A 22,958-nucleotide genomic window follows, 5' to 3' on the forward strand; every position below is an offset into this window, starting at 1 on the left:
CTGCACAGCGCATGCCCCCGGGGCGCCTAGCACCTTTACAGGGACACACAGGGCGCCCCAGAAAGTTCTGGCTAAGAGCTGACGGTGCCCTTGCCCCGCTCACTTGCAACCTGCCTGTTCCATGCAGCACCCAGTCTCTGCTCCCTCTGCTGGACACTTAGCCCAAGCCAGCTTCCCCCCTAAATGTTTGATTTCATAGCAAGAGACAAGGGGGGAGGGAATAGCTTTTACTGGACCCACGTCTGTTGGTGAGAGAGACCAACTTTCCAGCGGCAAGGTATTCCCGGCATCACAGCTAAGTGCAAGGTGGAAGAGAGAGTTTAGCATAAGTCGTCAGCACATATTCTAAGGGCCCATTTGAGGTGGAGTGGCCTGTTAACACCAGCAGTCATAGGATAAAAAGAAGGGGTAAGGGGGGTTCCGGATTGCAAACAGTTGTGTAAAAAGCTAAGGGAAAGCTTTGGGCCCGATCCCCAGCCGGTGTCAATCGGCCGTCACTCCACTCTGGTCAACGGAGCAAAGTCTCTTTGCAGTCACGCTGCTTTGTTGGCTGGGCCACCCGCTCTCTGCCTCTCACGCCCTCTCCCTGCAGAATGCCACCTTGGGCTTGTCTGAAACCCCATCTGTTCCTGGAGTTTGCTGTGTCGTTTTAAGTAGCTTCAGCTCCCCCCATCATCCTCTGGGCAGAGGCAAGACTTGGCCCCACTTGCCTGATGAGACCCTTTGGCATTCTACAAAGGCTGCACAGGCTGGGTTGGCTATCACAGTGCTCATCGCTCTGCAGGGCCTGGAGACCAGAATCGGCAGTCGGTTTGTATCTGCTCTACGGAGGCCTGGCCTGTAGACAGAGTCCCAGGCTGTTCTCTGACAGGCCTATCAGTTCTGCCTTGGCATTTCCGCTGAGTAGCCACTTCCCGCAACCTTTGTGTGGATCAGGTTTGTTGTCGTAGCACATCCTGAAATTCAGGAGTTCGCTCCATAGCCAGTGTGAGGAAGAGAGAGCAGCAATGGGAAATCACAGCTCCATTTGCCAGCGCACTTTGTTGTTTTAGTCCGGTGTGTTCTGGAGGAGGGCTTTTGCTGATGTTCCTAGTTCTCCCGCTCATCCTTTCTCTGGTGCCATGACAGAGAACAGTGATACTAGATTATTGCCAAAGAGCTCAGATGTCCCTTCACAGAATTAATGCTTCAGGTCCCACTATTTCCTATGGGAATAAGTCTGTGCCCAGCTCTGGAGTGTGTGTATATTTTCATGGTGATGGTGACTGTATAATACCAGTATGCAGTGTACTTGTAGTTGTGTCAGTCCCAGGATATTAGCAAGACAAGGTGGGGGAGATAACATCTTGTATTGGACCAACTTCTGCTGGTGAATACCAGAGCACAAAGTTCACCTTCTTAGACACTTAACAGCTGTTGAACGGACTAATATACCAGGCTATTGCCTGACATACTGTTCCTCTTTAGCCAAATGTAGTTGGTGAAGGTGAGGAAAAAATAAATCCAGTGATTACTGTGGCTACGGCTTAGATCCCACAGTACTGGACTGACGGCTAGGTAAACGCTCGGGACAGGCAGAAAAAGCGTGACTCTCACTGGGATGTTTCTTTTCAGCTGAAGAGTCCCTTGCCTGTGATAATCCAGGATTACCTGAAAATGGCTACCAAATACTCTACAAACGCCTTTACTTGCCAGGCGAATCCCTGACGTTCATGTGTTATGAAGGCTTTGAGCTAATGGGCGAGGTTACTATCAAATGCATTCTGGGCCAGCCATCCCACTGGAGCGGACCCCTGCCCATCTGCAAAGGTAACGAGCTTTCTGAGACAGCTGGAAAACAAGACCACAGTTTGGGAAGGGGCTGGAATCCACCGGGATTTTGCAGGTGTCCTCAGCTAGTTCCCGCCACGCCAGAGAATTAGCTCTGAGCAGCGACCTCCTCCCAGCACGGAGATTTCTCCATTCTCACCGCCATTAAAAGACAGCAAAGCATGTCACTCCAGTCCCCTCCTTAAGAGCTCCTTCTTCTGTTTTACCTTCAGCCCTGAAAACAAACAGCTCTCCAGGTGTCACCCAGGCTCTCTGACACATTGGTGTTGCCAGGTTTCCAGCCATGGGCATCGGAGATTTTGGTAGTTGTTACGGATTTATCTCTAAGAGGTTCTGCCCGCCCGGGGGAGGGAATCCATCTCAACCCCTTCCTAGTGAACTGTGTCAGAAGCTGCTAACTAGCAGCAGTTGCCCAGCACGTGGCAGACAGGGCTGGGGGAGCAGAAATGGTCCCCAGAGTGTCCAGAGGGGTCTGGATTCTGCCCCAAGTCCGGTGAACACTTTGTTCCTGCATTTAACATTTCTCTATATGGACCCTACCTTGGGTCACGAGTTGATGACAATGGCCAGAGGAAGCCCTGCTTGGTGAACTGGCCAGTTTTCAGTTTGAGTCTATTTCCTGGACACAAGGAGGGACCTCCTGGTAACACACTAAACAGCAGGGAATAACCATCCCGCAATTTCCTGTGAATTGCCCAGTAACAGTGTCCCGGACCAGCAGTGTATTTCCAGGCTTTTGCAGATTGCTCAGGAGAGGATAATGTAATTCCCCTGACCCCAGGCTTCGCTTGGCAGCTGATTGCCCTGTAGTTATATGGCGCTTGTTGTAAGGCCAGTCCGGGAATGCCTTCGGTGGGTGCAGAAAGGCCAAAAGCATCCAAAGAGCTCAGTGTTGGGGGCATGGTTTGGGGTCTGTGGAGAGAAGCAGAAACTCCAAATTGGGGGACTCCCCGTGCCCACGTGCTGATGGAAGAGACCTTTGGGGTGTGTCACTGCAGAGGGCAGGGGCATGGGTGTGAATGGGAGGGGAAGTTGAGAAGGATGCACAGGGACACTCATGCGGGATGCCCACCAGAACTTTATTTCCTCTCTCTCCTAAAACAAGGACGAGAGGATATTCAAAGCAATTGAAAGGCAGCAAATTTAAAATTGATGCAAGGAAATCTCCTTTTACCCAGCATGGGATTAGCCTTTGGAACTCACTGTCACAAGATGCAATTGAGACCAAGAGTAGAGCAGGATTCAAGAAAGAAACAGACAGTGATATGGATAATGAGAGAAGCCACAGTTAAATTAGACAGGGCTGAAAATATTAATGACGGTTATAAACTCTCGTGCTCAGGGCATGAGGCGACTGCTCCTGACGGGGTTGCAGGAAATGTCCCCAAAGGGCAAGTCATTCCATAATCACCCATGATGGGCTTTCTGGCACCTTTCTTGGAAGCATTTGAAACAAGCCACTGATGGAGAAAAGAGAGCAGACAATTGCCCATCAGATGTTCCTATGAAAGTGCTCAGCGAGCTTCCCCTGAAGGAGGAGATCCAGGGGGGTTCCTTATGCTGCTGGGAATGTCCTTCTGGCTAGTTCTAATTTCTGGCCTGGGGCACTAGAGTTTTCACAAAGAGGGAAAACAGTAAATCCACCTAAGGGAAATGTGGGTATTTTTCACATTTCACACGAGGCTGCCAGCCCCCCTGACCATCTCGAACCCTGCCAACAATTCCCAATTTCTCTTGCAGTGAATCAAGACAGTTTTGAACACGCTTTAGAAGGTGAGTGAAATCCATTTGCTGGAAAATCCCAGTCAGGCAGAGCACATGTCTGGCACCGCCCTCTGGAGAGTGCAGCACCTGCATTTGGTCAGACAATGCAAACAAATTTGCAACAAGTATGCATTGCAGCATTGACATTGCTCTGCAGTTCAGAAATTAGGGACTCTGGAATGCAGCTGGGCTGACGGCTCTGCATGGGAGGGTGTCACGTGCCCTCAGTGCAGGACTCTTCAGAGGGATGGAATATTTGGGGAGGTCCTCTGGGCAGAAGGGCTTGGTCTGAGGCTTTGAGTACTCGTGGTCACCCATTGGGGCCTGCAGCTGGGACCACTGGAGAGCAATTGCATTTCAGACAATAAAATCTCTCTTTCACCTGCCCGTCTCCTGCAGGACATCTCAAGGCCCCACTTTGTGCTCCCAGCTGTTATGGGACACTAGACAATAGATGGGGTTGGTTTGGGCTTGTGAAGAAACCCAGGGCCATCCGGGGGGGGGCAAGTGGGGCAATTTGCCCCAGGCCCCCACAAGAGTTTTTCCTGGCCCCTGGAGCGGGGTCCTTCACTCGCTCCAGGGGCCCCGGAAAATTCTCGTGGGGCCTGGGCCCCCGGAGCTTCTTCCACTCCAGGTCTTCGGTGACAATTCAGCGGCGGGGGTTCCTTCCGCCCCAGGACCCGTCACCGAAGTGCCAGGTCTTCAGTGGGAATTCGGCGGCGGGGGCCCCCCACTGCCAAAGACCCCAGGCCCCCTGAATCCTCTGGGTGGCCCTGAAGAAACCTGGGTCTTACGGTTATATTTCAAACAAGCATCATTCTGCAGCTGGCCACAGAGACAAGGCAGTACCATGAGGGGAGGGAAAGGTTAGGAGGGAAGCAGAGCCCAAGGGCGGGGGGGGGGGGAATCCCAAACGTTTGGCCTATGGGAACATAATGAATATTGTGTTTTCAGTAGCAGAAGCTGCCGCAGAGACGTCGCTCGAAGGGGGAAACATGGCGCTAGCCATATTCATCCCAGTGCTGATCATCTCACTACTGCTGGGGGGCGCATACATCTATATCACAAGGTGGGGACCCACTCTAACAGCAACACTGGGCACTTCTCCAGGGCCTCTAACCAGGGATCTCAGAGCACTGGGCAAACAGCAGCTCAGAAGCCTCCCAGTGCCCTCTGCCCAGTGCTGTGTTCCTCCCGAGAGGGAGCACCCAGCAGCTACCCCGGACCCTGTGGGTGCTGAGGGGCCAGGCAGCTCTGATAATTAGGCCCTTACCTCGCAGTATTTGCTGCCGGTATTGCGTGATCTCCGTGCTGCGCAGTGAATGTAGGCGGGAGAGCAAAGGGGAATGGGTGATTTGGGAGCGTGAGTGTGGGTTGCCTTGCTCCATTGGCTTCACCACTCCACATGCGCAAGCCATTGGGTTCTGCGTTGTTCCAACCCAGCGAGGTGACTTCTCTGTCTTGCGTCTCTTTTTCTCAGATGTCGGTACTACTCCAACTTGCGCTTGCCCCTCATGTACTCCCACCCATACAGCCAGATCACCGTAGAGACGGAGTTTGACAACCCAATTTACGAGACAGGGGTGAGTTGGCCTTTCGGTGCCTCAGTTCTCTCCAGCCGTACATTACGTTAAACTGAAGGTGAATGCTTGGCGCAAACTCACAGCAAGAGGGAAGGTTACGAACCCCCCTCAAGGTCCCTCCTGAGAGAACATCTCTGCTTCTTATCGCCCTCTGTGTCCTGGTGGGCAAATGATGCAGCGGGTCAGCCAGAAAATCAGTCTTTAGGGGAGTTTCAACAGCACCAGCATTTCCACCCCACCCTGGGAACAGGGTGAGCCGGACAATCAGAGCGAGGGGTGTTAGAGTTTAGCCAAGGAGGGTCTAATACCCTCCTGCTGACTGCTGGGCTCCCCTCTCCTGGCCCTTTGGCGTGTGAGACTCCCCCAGGCGCAGGTAGGACACCTGAGGTCTAAAGCAGGGGATGTGAGTGGCTCTGTGGATTCTGCAGTGACATGACAGGCTCGTTGTGGGGCAGGTACAGCAGTTACACTGAACTAGTCTCCCCCGAGGGGTCTCTGAGCTAAGCTCAGTGCCGAGGGAAACTGCGGGGCCTGCTGGAAGTCCTGTCCTCACCTCCCGCAGCTGCTTTGCACAATGGCTTCTGTCTAACTTCTAACTAGGAGAGCACCAGATCCTGCCAGGTGCTGAGCAACCAGCTCCTGTTACATGGGGCGAGAGTCTCCCAGCCAAGCTCTGAGCTCCATGTTAGAACAAGGGGCCTGTTTGAGCAGCCAGGTGTGTGTGTCTGGGGACGTGAGAAATAAGGCAGTGCCTTGGCATGAGTTAGGTCTTCAAATCAGTGTTGCCTACTCTCAGTTTTATCACGAGCCTCACAATATTTGGCATTTGACTCAGAGCCCCAGCTCCCACAGGCCACAGATTGCATGAGAATCTCAGCTTTCATTTTAAAAAGTCAGTTTCCAGCCCCTGTGGTTGTGAAGAAAAGCTGGAAAATGTGACCCAAGTGTGACCCAAAGGCTCCAAAACCGGAAGGCAGAGTAAAAGACCCCAAATGTATTATCTGTTTAAACCTCGTGATTTTTAAACCAATCTTGTGATTTTTGGGACCTGATTTATGGTTTCTGAATGTCCGGGGTTGGCCATACTGTTGTCTCCATGAGAAAACTGTACCAAATAGCGAATCAGTTTAGAAACGGGTCTAGTTAAATTGACACAGCCCTCTTGCACGGGCCCTCTTAAATAGAAATCAAAGGGAGACACCTGGGGTTTTGAACCCTTTAACTACATCAGCTTCTAAACCAATTTAATGAAATCAAGCCAGTTTTCTTGCATTGACAAGGCCTAGATATCACCTGGGTCTGATCTCACATAGACCAGGGCTGATTAATGTGGGTGGAAACCCAACCATTCCTTTAAACGTGTTTTTTCTTCTTTTTAGGAAACAAGAGAATATGAAGTTTCAATATAAAGACAGTGATACGAGAGTCTCCAAATGTGAACTTAATTCACTCCAATAGAACTTCCTCCGTAACTAATCCAGAGACCATGTGGAGTTTAATTGGAATCCTGGACCTACTCTTGTCTGTCCTTTTGCCTCTTTATTGATGATTTCACTGTTTTCTTCGCTGTATTTATTCTATTTAACTTGAGATAGATGTGTTCAGAGTGTTCCCGGCAGGCTGTACTCCGCTCCCTGGGTGTACCAGACCTCTGAGGACCAGTGCAGAGCTACCAGCCCACACATGAAGGTGGGGAGGTGCAGGGATCTGCTGGCCCCATCCCGCAGCAGCGACAGTCTCCAACTCTGCACTGGCCACACGCAAAGAGATTTTACGTTTTTTGTGGTGTTAAAAATTAAAGTGTCTCCATGCAAGATCCTGCAGTTAACTGCCAAGAGCTGGGTTAGACACAGAGCTTGATTCCTTGGTATTATACATGGAGAGTCTTTCTGAGCACTGTCCTAAGCCTAAGTACTGCCCACACATTTCCGGTTCTCCTAGAGTTTGATCAGGCATCTGGTGCTACACTCTCTGATTCAAAGAGCAGTGAGTAGAGGGAGCAGCCTCTCTCCTGGGGCCCATCTCAGGAAAGTTACCAGGCAGGTACAGCGCGGTGCCCTCGGGTGTCTGGGGAGAAAGGGGAAGCAGAGACCAAACTAGCAAGTTACATGCTACTTGCTTGGCCCAGTTTGTTTTTAATCCTGGAGAGGCTCATACAAGAACATGTGAGCTGCTGCAGAGAAGCCTTAACGTGTGCAACCAGCGATTGCTGAGCATATCAACCCCGGTCTGAGAGACCTTGGCAGGCATGGGTAAAACCTTCTCGGGCTGTGTTTCTGCTACACTGGGAACAGACAGGCTTGCTTGTCTTCTGCTCACACCTGTTATTGCTCTTTAATAACATTTACTGTGGCCATTGCAAGGAATATGCAGTCTCTCTCAAAGTCGGAGTTCACCTTTTGCCCACTTTATTGTAAGTATCTCAGGGTAATAACGATGGAATACAGGATCCTATCACATGCTCTGGTTAATTTTGGAGCATTCGCCCTTCAAGGTTACGGTGCCCTCATGCAACTGGAAGAGTCCACTGTTCTTCTGGAATAGCTGCTCTGGGAAGGGCAGGTGGGCTGGTTAGTTAGCCACAACTCTGCATGGGAAGAGCCAGAGTCAGTCCTTCCTCCCATCATCCCGGAGCATGCAAAGCCAGCAGAGTGCACTTGATCAGCTCTCAGCAGCATGGGAAGACTTTATGGCAGCAACCAAACCACCACGTTCCTGTCATTCCAAACCCATTCCAGGGCGCTGCCACTACTCCGTGGCAGAAAACAGTGTCCAGTAAGAGCTGCACTGTCCAGCTTTGAGCTAACAGGAAATCAACTAGATTTGCACTCCGCTTGTGAGTCAGGCATTGGGCAAACCCCACTTGGAGAAGAGAGAATAGACTAGTGGGATGATGGTAGGGAAGAAAGTCAGGTAGCAAACCTTCCCTGACTTCACCACAGGAGCCCAATCGCTGGAGGAACATAGCAGGCAAAATAGAGCCTTTAGTAGCCACTTCCATCTTGATCTAACCCTGTGACAACTGGAATTCGAGCACCACATTCATATTCTTTGGTTCTGGAGAATAATATGTTCACATTTAACAAAACAAATGCTCAAATGTTTTCTTTTCATGGAAACATAAAGATTCACAAAAGGTTCCAATGACTTAGTTACCAATATTTCTCTCCACAAAACTGGCGGTCACACAGGACCATTCCTGCTATCACTGGAGGGACAGCGACATTGGTGATGTTTCTTTGGCTGCTGGTGTCTTTTTTCTGTCTGTGTAGAATGGCAGTTCTAACCATGACAACGTTTTCAAGTCCGTTTTAGTTTAGAGAAGGTTAGTGCATCTCTGCAGTGGTATGACTGAGACATTAGATTTTTTTTCCTTTGAAAAAAACAAAACTGAATGTGTATTTGTAATTTGTAAAGGTTAAAAAAAAAAGAAAAACAAAAACAAAAAAAGGTGCCAGAAATGTACCAGGTATTTCGTTTCTGTTCATATATGTCTGTTTTTATAAGAACAATGTGAAAATTGTGGGGATTAAATATTTTTGAACATGATCCAGCACTTCCATGGGAAGCTCTAGAATTTAGTGGAACCTTAATACAAATTGTACTATATTTTTGAATGGTTGAAAATAAGTTTAACAAAAATGTGAGCCACAGAATATGCCTGTGCTTCAGCCTGTATTACATGCTGCATACACGTCAACGCGATCTGCCATGTGATCCGCAGGTCTCCATGGTTACACACCAGACCCGTCCATTGTCACATTCGTGAACGAGTCTGATCCGAAACGAGTGAATGGTGCAGAAGAGTCCCCCTGGCCCCAAACCGTGACGATTGATGCCTTGGGTCCATCTCACAGTATTTCAACTGTGGAGTTTTTCTCCAGAAAATGGGCCCAGGTTATCTCCTGCTGCATATGAGCCTGGTGGCTCTCAGGGGCGCCTCAGGGCTAGATTCTAGTCCCTCAGAAGTCACTGGGATGAGATTGGGCTCTCTGTGTTCTCCAAAGCCTACCCAGCCCAAAGGAGTCTTCAGTTTCCTTTAGATTTGGTTTTACAAACTATCGAGATGCAAATCTCTTCATTTCCCCCTGGGAAGAAATACAGGAGCAACTGCTCCTTTGCTTTTCACTCTCAAGAGTGTATTACCACACTATCGGGGCAATATGCCGCCCTCTTTAGAATAAGCCTGCTGTGCTACATAAATTCAGCGCATCCGGGCAGGCGGACGAATGGCAGGTAACCAGGAATGGAAGTGATCCCTTATTTAGTTACTATTTCCTTTCTATACATATATAAATATGATAGGATGGAGAGGTGGAAGGCCCCATGGCCGCTCACTTTAAAAAGCCTTCCCTTGCCTCCTGCTGTGTTACTTTAGTGCATTATTTAGCATGTTAAACCAAGCCTTCTGAGCAAGGGAAGCAAAGGGACCCTACCAGATGCATCTGTTTTCTGGGGCACAGAGCCTCTGCATTGGTGGTCTGGGCTCATCTGGAGGCAGTTTCCACTGGCTGAAGACTGGGAGAAATTTCAACCCTGCAGTAAACAGGCCCTGCTCCCAGGGAAGAAAAGGAGAGACATCTGCTTCCTGGGCTGGTTTGGCAGTGGATCTTTTACTGCTGGTGCCGTTAGCTAAGAGGTGTTTGCACTTCGTCCCGGGGCAGAATGAAAGCAAGTGGGAAATGAGACAAATGCCCTTGCCTTATTCATGGATGAAAACAACAGACCTTCCCCGGTTGCCTCGCTGTTGAACATCACAACGTCCTGCCCCATGGGGCAGGGAAACACCCCTCGACCGTAGAGACTGGCTCCCTCTGGGAGTCAGTGTGGCCCAAATCATCCAACCCCGTGGGGTCAGAGATTTGCACTAGCCCTGGCAGAGTCTAGAACTTTCTCCTCAGTTGAGCTGGGACTCTGGTTTGGGTGCAGAGCGCAGAACATCTGCTGATGGAGCGCATACTCCATGAGGTCTGTGTTTCCGCTGTCAGCAGTCAGAAGGGTCAGTGGAGATAAAGGAGATGGACTGTCCGGAGGAGTAAGCGTGTGGCAAGCAGTACGTTCAACACAACTGTTCTCCTAAGGCCAGAATGACGTGGGACACTCTGCCCACCTGAGCCAAAGTCTGTCCAAGTCAATGGAAAGACTCCCACCAACTTCACCGAGTTTTGGATCAGGCCCTTAAAGCATAATGTTGACTAGGGAGGGATAGCAAAGTGTCTAAGGCAAATTCCACCCGTCTAGATTTTTTTGCTGTATTTATGTTGGTCTCCATTTCATAGGTTCACAGTTTCAAAAACAAAGCCCAAGGTGGAACTGGATGGAAAAATGAAAACATTTTCTTATATAGTTATTTTTGGTTGATCTGGGGGCTTTAAAGGGAGAAGAGGTGCATATGCAGAACAGGGCAGTTCCAATGCACAGCTCACAACATTCCCTGTATGCCAGCAGGGACAGGCCGAACCCAAACTGTGCCACAGGTTTGCGTAGCGTTGTCTGTACTTGTGTACAGCTTTACAAGTGGTTTGCATGCAGTACAGCTGCATCACGGCTGCTCACCTGCCTACGATGCCTCTTGGTATTTTTTCATCCCAGCCGTCAGAATAGCCTACTTTTGTTCACATGACCAATAATGGGTTTGTAGGGCGACATAATGTATATTTTTCATGCAATTTTCTTGAAGGTAAACTACAATTTCTTAAATCTTAAATCTTATTCTTAAATCTGAATATGGGTGAACTTACTGTGTTAAGAGAAGCATTCCGGCAGTCATAACTCTCCCTCCATATTAATGTACAAACATACTTCAGCTCTGTCTGTGGTACTGTACCCTGAGTGCAATAAATTCCTCATTTTGCGTCAGGTCTGACCTCTCCTCATTTATATACTGTTGAGAATAACCATTTGCCCTTCTCATGCCTCTTTCATCTGAGGATCTCAAAGTGCTGGATGAATATTAACGAATTAAGTCTCACAACCCCTGTAAGTAGCTACTTTACTATCCCATGTTTCACCAATAGGGAAACTAAGGCATGGAGACGTTAAGCATCTTACTCAAGATCACCCAGCTGGGAATAGAATTCACATGTCCTGTCTCCTGGTTCCGGGCTCTGATAACTAGGCACTGGAATTCATCCTATAGCTTCTAATAAGTGTGGACAATAGGAGTGTTGTCGCCGCTTTTGTAAGTTGGTGCTTTGTGACTTCTTTATTGTTGGCTGGCTTCCAGGTTTGGTAAAAATACTCAGCCCTACACCCTGAAAAATAATGAGCCTTGTGGGAGATGGCCCTGCAACTTGGCAGGCAGAATAACTGAATGGCTGATACGGGACTTGAGTAACAAAGAATTAAAGGAGAGTAATATAGTTAATGGGCTTATGGAAAAGAGATCTTGTCAATCTAATTTGATATCTTTTTTAATGAGATGACAAAGTTTGGTTGATAAAGATAATAGTGTTGATGTAATAGATTTCTGTAAGGATTTGACTAGGTACCACGTGGCATTCTGATTACTAGAACGATGCAAACTCAATATAGTACATGTGAAATGGTTTAAAAACTGGCTAATTGATAGGCCTCAAAATGTAATTGTAAATGGGAAATCATCATCAAGCGGCGTCCCACAGGGATTGACTCTTGGCCCTCCGCTGGTTAATGCTTTGATCCATGGTAATGTTTGCAGGTGACACAAAAGATCGGAGCAATGACAAATAATGAAGAGAACAGCTCATGGATACAAAGCAATCTGGCTCGGCTAGTAAGCTGGGCACAAGCAAACAAATGTGTTTTAATCTGGAACTAAGAATGTACACCATACTGACAGGATGCGGGACTCTCTCCTGGGAAGCAGGGACTCTGAAAGGACTTGGGGGTCATGGTGGATAATCAGCTAAACATCAGCCGTTTGTGGCCAAAAGGGCTAATGCGATCCTTGGATGTATAAACGGGAATCTTGAGTAGGAGTAGGACAGTTCTATTAACTCTCTATATGGCACTGGTGAGACGGCTGCTGGAATACTGTGTCCAGTTCTAGCATCGGCAGTTCAAGGAGGATGCAGATCAATTGGAACAGGGTTCAGAGAAGGGTCACAAGAATGATTAAAGGATTAGAAAACCTGCCTTACAGTGATAGACTCAAACAGCTCAATCGATTTAGTTCAACAAAGAAAAGGTTAAGGGGTCACTTGATCCAGTCTATAAGTACCTCCACAGGGAACCAACATTTGAAAATAGAGGGCTCTCAAGCCAGCAGATAAAGATATAACGAGATCCAGTGACTGGAAGTTGAATGTTGACACTGAGATTAGAAATACAGTGCAGTGAGTGTAATTAATCATTGGCTACCAAGGTTCGTGGTAGAGTCTCCATCCATCACTGGCAATAGCTCAAAGCCAGATTGGCTGTTTTTCTAAAAGATCTGCTCTAGTTCAAACAGGAATGAGCCCAGGGAAGTCCTATGGCCTGGGTTATGCAGAAGGTCGGATTTAGGTGATCACAATGATCCCTTCTGGCTTTATAATCTATCTCCCAAACCTGACATGTCTGACTGCATTGCCCCCAGACTGCAATCACCACTAACCTGGCCGAATTACCAGTGTGGGAGGGCAGGAGGCCCAGGGGATTTGGGACAGAGGAAAGGGACGTTGTGCAGCTGAAGGTTATTAGCGTTCATTACACATGGATGTGCGTGACACAGTACAGGACCGAATACAGACAGCCCCTGCCCCACAGTGCTTGGCATGGTTTGGAAGGAGTGGGGGGCTGAGGGGGGATTGGTCAGGTAATGTCGGTAGCCGGGTTCCAGAGTCCTCACACTCACAAGAGCAGGATTAGAGCAATCAGAGTGCCGGGGAGGAGAACTCTGGCCCTTGGCTCTCTGGACCCTGGCTAATTCCCAGGCCACAGACATCTGGGGCCTGGCCAAAGGCTGAGGATTTGGTGGAGTCTGCCAGGGAGCCAGGCCAGGGAGGGTTTCTGGCTGCTTTCTGTTGGGGTTCCCCCCAAACCCCTGGCCTGAGCTCCCACAGGGCTTGTGCCCTGTCACGAGCTCCCAGCCAGCGGAGGGAGGTGGGTCCCTTGGGAAGGAGGAGAGCGGGGAAGCGTGTCTGGTGTCAGGGAAGCCCCTGCCCCAGAGAGTGAACATGTCCCAGCGCTCAGTGCAGGGCAGCAGGAGGGGGCTTGGCTTGTTACGGGGAGGCCGAAGGGTGGTTCCTGCTGGGGGAAGGGAGAGCGTTCATCCCCAGTGCAGAACGCCGCAGCCAGGCAGCTATGCTGGTCCCAAGGATCACGACAACGGGTTCATCCCAACGGCAGCTTCAGCTGAGGGGCTGGATGGCGGAGCTGACTGGCTTAAAGCTGGCAGGGAGCCGCTGTGTCCTGTCAGTGAGACCATCAAGGGAAATCGATGGGGCACCAGCGTTTGGGTCCCGGGATCTCAGACAAACGAGAACAAACGGGCCTGGCCAGATGCACACGTCCCTCCCCAGCAGGAGGGGCCCTCCCTTTAGACCCCTCTCCCCCAGCAATGGCCCAGCCATTGGGGCTGAGCCTGGGGTGGCTACGGCTCTGATAACTCGGGGGGGGGGGGAGCTCTCATGCACACAGAACCCACATGAGGGATGAGGGAACCCGACAAGCGCTGTCCTTACAGCCACCAAATGTCTTCAGCAGCTCAGCCTAGGAGGCCCTGAGCCCTGGCCCATCCCGCCCACGTGAGTGGGATTCCAGGGCTGTGTGGCTCGATTCCTCCCCCTCCGGCGGCCCTCGGGCTAGGATCCCCCCTTCTCACATGCTGGGTTTCTCCCGACTCTCGCACTGTCCGTAATTTCTGCCAGTCACTGCTCGCCAGATCCTGCCACCCTTCCCCAGGCTGAGCGGTACCGGGCTCCGCAGTGGCTGGTTGACCCCCGGGGGAAGGCGCTATCGAACATGGCCATGGAACGAGGGGCAGGGCCTGGTCAGTCAGAGAGGCTCTTTGGAGTGGGAGGGAAATCCCATTGCACCTGGAGACTTATGAGGAGAGGCTGAGGGAACTGGGATTGTTTAGTCTCCAGAAGAGAAGAATGAGGGGGGGATTTGATAGCAGCCTTCAACTACCTGAAGGGGGGTTCCAAAGAGGATGGAGCTCGGCTGTTCTCAGTGGTGGCAGATGACAAAACAAGGAGCAATGGTCTCAAGTTGCAGTGGGGGAGGTCCAGGTTGGATATCAGGAAAAACTATTTCACTAGGAGGGTGGTGAAACACTGGAATGCGTTACCTAGGGAGGTGGTGGAGTCTCCTTCCTTGGAGGTTTTTAAGGCCCAGCTTGACAAAGCCCTGGCTGGGATGATTTAGCTGGGAATTGGTCCTGCTTTGAGCAGGGGGTTGGACTAGATGACCTCTTGAGGTCCCTTCCAACTCTGATATTCTATGATTCTATGATTCTAAGGGGTGTGGGTGTCTCAACTGCAGAGGCTTTTCCTCTTCCCCACCAGTAAAGCAGCCTGGCTCGGAGGCCTCCAGGCAGCCAGAACAAGGCAGTGAGCTCTCCATTACACCTCAGCGTCACCTTGGCTTGCCAGAGCCCCGGCCTGGCCCCGACCGCTCCTCAGCAGGTTTAGCTGGGAGCTTTCTCCCGAGAATGATCTGTTGGGGCAACAGCTGCCCAGGGCGGAATTCCAGGGATCGCTCTGACTCCCAAATCCAGCCGGAGGCACTGAGGTGACACAAGCCGCTGCTCTCTGAGGCACAGCTCGGACAGTGCCTGCTGCCCACGGCGTCTCTCACCCACGTGCTGCAGAAGGGCCTTTCCCCCTATTCTGGAGTGGCACTAAAATTCCTCGGGTAAAGTCACTGCCTGCGATTCCCATCCTGCCCCTATGCAGCCAAGCGAGCAGCTCTCCCACCGCTCCTGCTCAGTCTCCAGCCCCTTGCGGCAGTGCTGCAGCTGGGAAGGGAGGGGGTTGCTGTTATTTCTCCCTCTGCACAAAGTGCCCCAACGTATCAAATGTTGGGCGAGAGAGAACCAGTCTCAGAAACACAAGCCACTGTTCCGAGTGCAGAGTGGGGCACTCGCCTGTCTACCTCTCTGCAGAGCCCTGAGACGTGGCGCACATGGAGTTATGGGTGGGCAATGTGTAGCGTCAGCCCCAGAGCCGCATCGCTGGCTTGCTGCCCCCAGAGCTGGCTCCCCCTGCCCTGAACTGCCCCAGACTCTGTGGAGTTGATGACATGGTCCATGTGTGGGCAGGAAGGGCAGATGTTCCTGCAGCAAGCTGGGTGCAGCCTGAGCAGGTGCTGGAGGTCTGACATCTGACCGCCCGTGGCTGGGTCGTGCGGGGAGTGGCTGCCCCACTCCCAGGCGGGAGATCTGCCTGCCAGTGCTGCAGTGCAGAGAGCACACAGCCAGTGCTCCCCGGCCATGTGATCGGTTTGTCAGGCAGCTCACGTCCCCTGCTGGCTTGAGCTGCCACATTAGAGCCTGTGGAGCCACTTTCTGCTGTGAGTGACTGTGACTCAGATGGAAATCTATTGACCTTATCATTGGTACAAATGAGCCCAGCCAGGCGGAGGCTGTGTGGCCATAAGGGGGTGGGAGCCGACACACCAGCTCCTGCAGCCACCTCTGCACGGCTCTGCACCCCTTGGGGGAGTCGGAGGGATTGAGATTGCAGGTGATCTGCTCACCCCGGGGCCATACGCTGCTCCTGCCTGATGAGCTGTGGCTAGTCGAATCGTCTCCTAGCCCCCATAGTCCGCTGGGTGCTGCACAGGGTCCCATGAACTGAGAACCTGGATCTAACCCGGGAGTGCTACACCTCCCAGTGCCCCACACCGCAGGGAGCTCACTGCTCACCCCATTAGTCCTCAGCCAGCTCTCAGGTTCTCCCCTTTCCACTCAGGGACTTAAAGCATTGCTGGCTCATTCTTGCTCAGATTCCTGCCTTTACCTTCTAGCTAACTGCTTTCCTGCCGCTCTTCATGTCGGCTCACGCCCTGGGCCCTGGCCGTACGAAGTGGCTGGATACTCCCCAGCACCCGGGGGCGTCTGTGCCAAGCAAGCTCGCAGGCGTGGGCTCCTTGCATTGTGTGTGCTGCAAGCCAGGAAGATGGGGGAGGGATCTGTGTGCAGGGCCCAGCAGCGAGTGTAGCTGAGTAGGTGGGATTCTTACATCAGTGGGGCCTAAGGAATCACAGCCTTGTCTGGGCCGTTCTTCCCAGCCCGCGAGAGGGGCTGACACCAAGTCAGAGCTGCCTGGCAGGAGCTTTATTTATTTGGATTTACATACAGCATCAAAGCAGTACTGGCCAAATGAGTCCATTTATAATTACTCATAATCCTCTTCCAGCGTTTACAACCCTCCGAGTTGTTGGGTATTTAGTGCTAATCTGCAAAGGGGCAGCATATTGCTCTGTCACTCGCCAACCTGGTATGAGGCACATTCTTCTGCTCACCCAGCCCCTCAGCTCTAATGTGCTGACCAATCAGCTGCAAGAGTCCATCTGTGCCCGTGCATCTCAGTCCTGACCCACAGCCCCCACTGCCATGCCAGAGACGGGCTCCCACACACAGCTCTGACGATGCAGCTCATTCCCCAGGCAGGGCCATCCCTGCTATTCCAGTCCTGGGGCTCCCACACCCACAGCTCTGCTGATGTGTCACCATCCTGATACACAGTCCCCACTAGTCCAGTCAGGAGCCTCCCACACAGAGCTCTGCTGATGCATCTCACTCCCAACTCGCACGCTCTGCAAACCTCCCCCTATTCCAGCCCTGGGCTTCCACACACGATTATACCAATGCACCTCAATCCCAACCCACAGCCCCCTTGCTATTCCGGTCTTGGATGCCCACACCTCTGCTGCTGCCCCTCAATCCTGACCCCCCAGCAATCTCCTGAGCTGGGAACGGATACTTACACATAACACAATCTGCACGTTTTATCTGGAATTTACAAAATGATAGCGTTCTAGGGGAGACCTATTTCCTCCTCGCCCTGCTCTGATGACGGTGCTGGAAGGATGTAGCATCATTAGCTACCAATTCTGCAACCTGCGCTTTGCTCTTCTTCCATGCAGCAGTGCCAAGGTCCATAGCTGAGTCCCACCTGGGGTGGATCGCCTCAAAGTCTATGGCGGTGACATTCCCATGAGGCATGAAGGCCACTTGGGAAGATGAGGCTGAGTGGTGCTTTGATGAGATTTATTTATATGCTGTAGCTACAAAGCAGCATAAATTGGCTCAGACTCATCAGGTCGCGTGCATTGTTTGTCTCTGTCCCCATGTGGCCTTATCACCGCTACCTCTCCTCTTGTTTTTTAAGACTACTTCTTGTGTCTTGGCTTAAATAAGACCGTAAGGTCTTCAGGCTCAGTATCTTCCCATGTATCTATACCAGTAGTACTCAACCCACGGGCCACTTGCGGCCCAATCAGCACACAGTGGTGGCCCATGTGACATCCTCAGGGCCATAAAGGCAGTATATCTAAAGTGTGGATGCTGCCCACATAACACACAGAGAGCTGCATCTGCAGCCCACAATGATAAAGAGCTTGAGAACCTTGATCTATACAGTACCCAGCGGGGTCCTGATCCAGCTTGGAGCCCCATGAACGCTACTTGAACACAAATAATGAGCTGATCTAGACCTGACGAGCGGACTGGACAATGAATTCTGCAATTCTGTACCCCACCAGGCCTAGACTAGACTGTACAAGCAGGGGCGGCTCTATGTATTTTGCCGCCCCAAGCACGGCAGTCAGGCGGCTTTCGGTGGCGCACCTGCGGGATGTCTGCTGGTCACGCCGATTCGGCGTCATGCCTGCGGGAGGTCCCCTGGTCCCGCGCCTTCGGCGTACCCACCGCCCAATTGCCGCCAAAGCCCGCGGGACCAGCGGACCTCCCGCAGGCACGCCGCCAAAGGCAGCCTGACTGCCGCCCCCACACCGACCAGCAGGCCGCCCCCAGCAGCTTGCCGCCCCAGGCACACGCTTGGTGCCTGGAGCCGCCCCTGTGTACAAGACAACCTGGGAGAGGGAAGAGGTGGTAAAACACCAGATGCCGCTGGAAGAGTCTGCATGCAGTTCAGAAGCTCTGCTAGCACTAATTCAGAAATGCCCCTGGTGCTCAGTCAATTACCTTCTGAGATGGCACCTCAGAGAATGGCTGGGCCCTGACAATGTGACCTAGGAAACTCAGGAGTTAGTGACTTTTAAACTGTAAACTGAAAACCACCCTCCGTGGCTGGGGCAAGGAGTCTGACACCTTCGAGGTTAGCAACCACCTCCAGAAGCCTGCGAGCAGCATGGGGCCTTGCAGAACGCTCTCTGGGATGGCAGGTGACACACAGGTGCTGGGAGGGGAAAGGGCCTGATGCTATTGCCGCTGACTCATAAGGTGAGTCAGGCAGAGGAAAGGAGTTTTGTGGATGTTGGAAAAGTCTGAGAGCAAAACGGGCCTGTTTGCGAAATACCAGCAGAGCTCCAGGTGGGATCTGGAGCTGCCTATGTGACGGGAGGAGGCAGTGTCACTTCACCTGCACACCCTGATGAAGTCCAGCTCAGTGACAGCACAATCCACAGTCACTCTGGGCCAAGCCCAGACAGGTCCCCAACCGAGTGCAAAGGATGGGATGTTCCAAGCAGAAAGCCTTGGGACTCAGTAATGCCTCCTCTGCAACACCCAGTGAGACACTTTACCCACCCACCAGGTGCCAGTGCCAGCAGGCTGCCGGAGGATTTCAGTGCACTTTCTATCTAACCAGTCATTCAGGCTGGGAGAACCAGGATATCTTTAGCGTCCCTAGCATATAAACAAGCAATCCCAGTCTGAAAGAGGTTAGGCAACCTGTCCGATGACACAGGGAGTCAGCGAATAGAACCCAGGCGTCCTGGACCATGGGCCTGTGCTCTAACCACTAGACCCCACTTCCCCCCCCCATAGGCATGAAGAGGGGAAAGTGTGGTTCTGTGACCGCCCTGCGTTTGTCACGCCACAAAGGCCAGGCTGAGACAGCCACATGCCGGCTCACGCTGACTGGCACAGGAATGGGGTGGGCAGGGACCTACACAACTCTGCCACATGCTGCCCGGCACAGCTTTGCTGGTGTCCACGGTGACAAGATAAGCCTCTTTCTGAGGGAAAGCTTTGGGGCCTGATTTCCCAAAGTGCTAGTGACAGGCGGGAGGCGAGCTCCTTGGGGGAGCTGGCCCAGTCTGGCCTCTTTCACTGCTACAGAAGAGAAGGGGCTAGGTTATTGACCGAGGGACAGGCCCCATCTTTGGTCCTTCTCTCAACACTTGCCCACCCAGGGAAGAACAGGCAGAGGACCTTGAAACACAGAGCACTCCAGGCTTTGGTCACAGCCAAGGGGCAACACCAGACGAGCACAGAACAGAGGCAAGTGCTGGCAGTGAAACTGCCAAGCAGGAGCGCCACCAGCTTTTCTGCCGCCCTAGGCAGCAGAAGGTCCCGCCCCGAAATGCCGCCCCCCACAGAGGCGGCGGAAGGTCCCGCCACCAAAATACCGCCGTGGTCGCCGCCCCCCCAAATTGTAGCGCCCTAGGCAACCGCCTAGATCGCCTAATGGGTTGCGCCAGCCCTGCTGCCAAGCGAACCTGAGGCTGCCTGCATCCCAACGTGCCGCCCACACACGAGTCTAATACAATAATCCTGCATGCTGGAGCTGTGCATTTCAAGTAGGCTGTAATGTGAAATAAGATGATAGCCTCATTTAACAGCTGTCAGACTAATGTGCTGGAGGGGGAAATGACACTGATGCTCAAACATGGAACGCTCCCTGGGGAGGCAAATTAGGGTTATTTTTACTCACAGATTGTGGTGGAGGGGAATAAGGAAAAAAATAAATATCGATGTTCTCACTTCTCCTGGGTGACGTGAAACAGGAGCTAATCTCCTGCCTTCTGCTTTGTGCCATGGCTTAGCCTTTGTTCTGACACCAGCAAAAACGGGGATTGGCCTCTGGATTCTCCTTCTCTATCACACTTCACCTGAAGTGGAGAATCTCAGAGCATTTATCTGCCAGCAATCTTGTAGGCAATGGGGCTCTGTGCTGGGTCCAGGAGCAGCGACTGCATGACTACAGGAGTCCCCCGCAGGCCTGGTGGTGATGGGAGATCTCCTGGGACCTCGTGTCCCCCAAAAGGGTTGTGTTGCATTGGTACAGAGGTCATGGTAAGCTACGTAAGGTCTCAGCTATATCTGCTCTGTATACCTATGGCAACTGATAACTAACTGCTTATAACCCCTGGAATTCAGTTGCACCAGGCTGGACCCAGCTGCTCTACCTAGAGCAAGTGGTGCCCGTCCTCCTCTGCCTGGGGTTTCCACAGAGAAAGCAGAACCTGGCATAGAAGCAGCAAGATGCTGGCCCACAGAGACATCCCGAAAGGCACCAGGCGGAAACCCTTTGTGGGGAGCTGAGGGAAACAGAAGGAGTAAAGAGACGCGACTGGCAGGTGGCTGGTTTTGTCAGCCATGTCAGCAAAAGCCGTGGCTTAGAAGGACACCTTCCCTGTTTACTGCAGAGAGGCATTCAGCAGATGCTACCCCGTACAATTCCTTTGCTTTAACCAGCTCCCCCTTAGCCGGGGCTGAGGGCAGTTCATTGTCTCCTGCATGTCGGACACCTTGTGGCTTTACCCCTTATTAATTTTTGGCAGCTGTTTGCCTCCTGACCAAAAACCAGATCCTGCCATGCAAGAGACTGGGTGTCCTGGATAGACTGCCTGGGGCTTGGGCAGCTCTGCAGAAGAGCTGTCGCTGTCTTTAGCAGGTGTACTTTGAAAACCCCACTTGCTGTAATGAGTATGAGACAAGCATGGGGCACCCACCACTCCACCAGGAGATCAGTCAATGGAATAATCTTCCACATGCTCACAAAGCTTTTCCTGATAGACTGCCTAAAGGCCCCCCCTTTTCTTAAATTCATCCAGTTATTCCTAATTACTCTCCCCCAATGCACTGCCATAGTCAGCAATCCCACTACCCCCACCGTGGTGAAATTAAATGATGGAGATATCCTATCTCCTAGAACTGGAAGGGACCTTGAAAGGTCATTGAGTCCAGCCCTCTGCCTTCATTAGCAGGACCAAGTACTGATTTTGCCCCAGATCCCTAAGTGGCCCCTTCAAGGATTGAACTCACAACCCTGGGTTTAAGCAGGCCAATGCTCAAACCACTGAGCTATCCCCCCCCAACTTGGTGTAACTTGGACTGTCAGTTGCTTTGCCTAGGCATCATCCAGCCAAGTGACATGTATTCAGCTTTTCCAGTCATTCCCTCGCAACACAGCCCCTGGAGCGTTGCTGTCACTCTTCTGCAAGCACCCTCTCGTCTGTCAGTACCTCGGTGCCCAGAACCGAATGCACGGCCTCATTACAGCTCAGGGGCTGACACTGGAGCATTTAATTCTTTCCCCCTTCTGCCCAGCACCCCCAAATAGAAATAAAAGTACAAACACGTAGATCCAAAGTAATCCCCACACCCCAAGCACAGGGGAGAAGCTACAACCAGCCCTGTGACTGCCAGCCCCTGTGAGTGGGCACCTCCCCCCCATTCCTCCCAGATCAGCTCATTCCCCAGCAAGCATTGCTCAGGTGGTACTCAGTGGGCAGGGCTAGCTCCATTTCTAACTAAAAGAAGGCAGTCTCGGGGAGCCAAGCCTAGCCACCCTCCCACAGCTACATTCTGCCTGCAGGAATTGGATTTTCTTTCCAAGGCCCCTCCCCACTGGAGCCTGAATGGCTGGCAGTGCTGCTCAGGCTAACCAAGTGCACCTGAGTGATCTAGCAGCCATGAGTTACTAACTGAACTCAGCTGCCAGCCACTTTCAGCAGGGCAGGGGCCAGTACTGCTCCCAGCCACTGAGGGAGGCCGTGATTCACCCTGGCGTTAGGCCTGTTTTTCCAAGGTGCTGCAGTGAGCACCTGTGGCTCCCGCTGACTTTAGCAGGAGTTATGGGTGCTCGGCACCGCTGAAGAGCAGGTCCAAGGGGTCTCAAGTTGGGTTCCCCAAAACAGAGGCTCCAAACCCTGGGGCTACTTTTCAGACAGTGGCTGCAGATGTGTCTCATAGGGAGAACTTGTTCCCCCATAGTTCCCGGGCAGCTTAATGAATAACAGCCACCAGCAAACAGGGCCTAAAACAGCGGCAGGTGGGGGTGAGGTGCACTACGGCAGTGACTGCACAAGAGATGGGGCTGAGGAGGGTTTAAGTCCTGGCTACGTCATGGTACACTCCTTTGAAAGAAAGAGGGGAGTGTGCGGTAACGAATCCATGCAAACAACAGTCTCCTAAGTACTAATACATCACACCCAGGAAACTGAGATGAGAACCTAGCTCTAAAAAACACATGCTGCTACCCCTCTAGCTACAGTAAAGCTCCTTTATAGATGCTAGTAGCAAGTTCCTTATCATCTCTGGCTGGTCCACTGGAGGGCACCATCACCCAGCCTCAGAGTCCATGCATTAGCTTGTTGCAAGATTTAAATAAGATCTTCCCCAACCCTGTCTCCTTTGGCAGCCTCAGCATGTGTGAGTCATTCTGCCACGGAGCAAGGCTGTAGATTGCATTGCTAGATGTCACAAGTGTTCTTCAGGGTGCTATGTAACTTTCATCCAAGTGACTCACTGAGAGAGGGTGCCCCAGAATTCGATCTGCTCTGTGATTTATGAATATTGTCTGCTGTGCTGGCTATTGGGATGTTTATTGTATGAGCACAATGGTTTAGTTTAATGGGGGCTGTAAGGAAAAACAAACAGGAAGGACAAAGAAAGGCTACTTC

The 22,958-nt window shown here is 51.8% G+C and overlaps 1 protein-coding gene across 3 annotated transcripts in view; it reads left to right on the plus strand.

Annotated features, from left to right (window-relative positions):
* The window catches only part of SEZ6L (seizure related 6 homolog like), a 151,897-nt gene extending 140,861 nt beyond the window's left edge, over window positions 1–11,036 (plus strand). For 2 of the 3 annotated variants that reach the window (XM_054006752.1, XM_054006750.1), the window contains 5 exons: window positions 1,615–1,809; window positions 3,571–3,603; window positions 4,549–4,663; window positions 5,075–5,177; window positions 6,557–11,036. In XM_054006752.1, coding sequence (XP_053862727.1) covers window positions 1,615–1,809; window positions 3,571–3,603; window positions 4,549–4,663; window positions 5,075–5,177; window positions 6,557–6,586 — 476 coding nt within the window. In that variant the 3' untranslated portion in view covers window positions 6,587–11,036. The remainder of the gene's footprint in view (window positions 1–1,614; window positions 1,810–3,570; window positions 3,604–4,548; window positions 4,664–5,074; window positions 5,178–6,556) is intronic. The other variant, XM_054006751.1, reaches the window with a different exon arrangement.
* Window positions 11,037–22,958: the final 11,922 nt, after the last annotated feature.

This window comes from Malaclemys terrapin, chromosome 16, assembly GCF_027887155.1.
Source record: "Malaclemys terrapin pileata isolate rMalTer1 chromosome 16, rMalTer1.hap1, whole genome shotgun sequence".
In the NCBI taxonomy this organism is placed as follows: domain Eukaryota; kingdom Metazoa; phylum Chordata; order Testudines; family Emydidae; genus Malaclemys; species Malaclemys terrapin.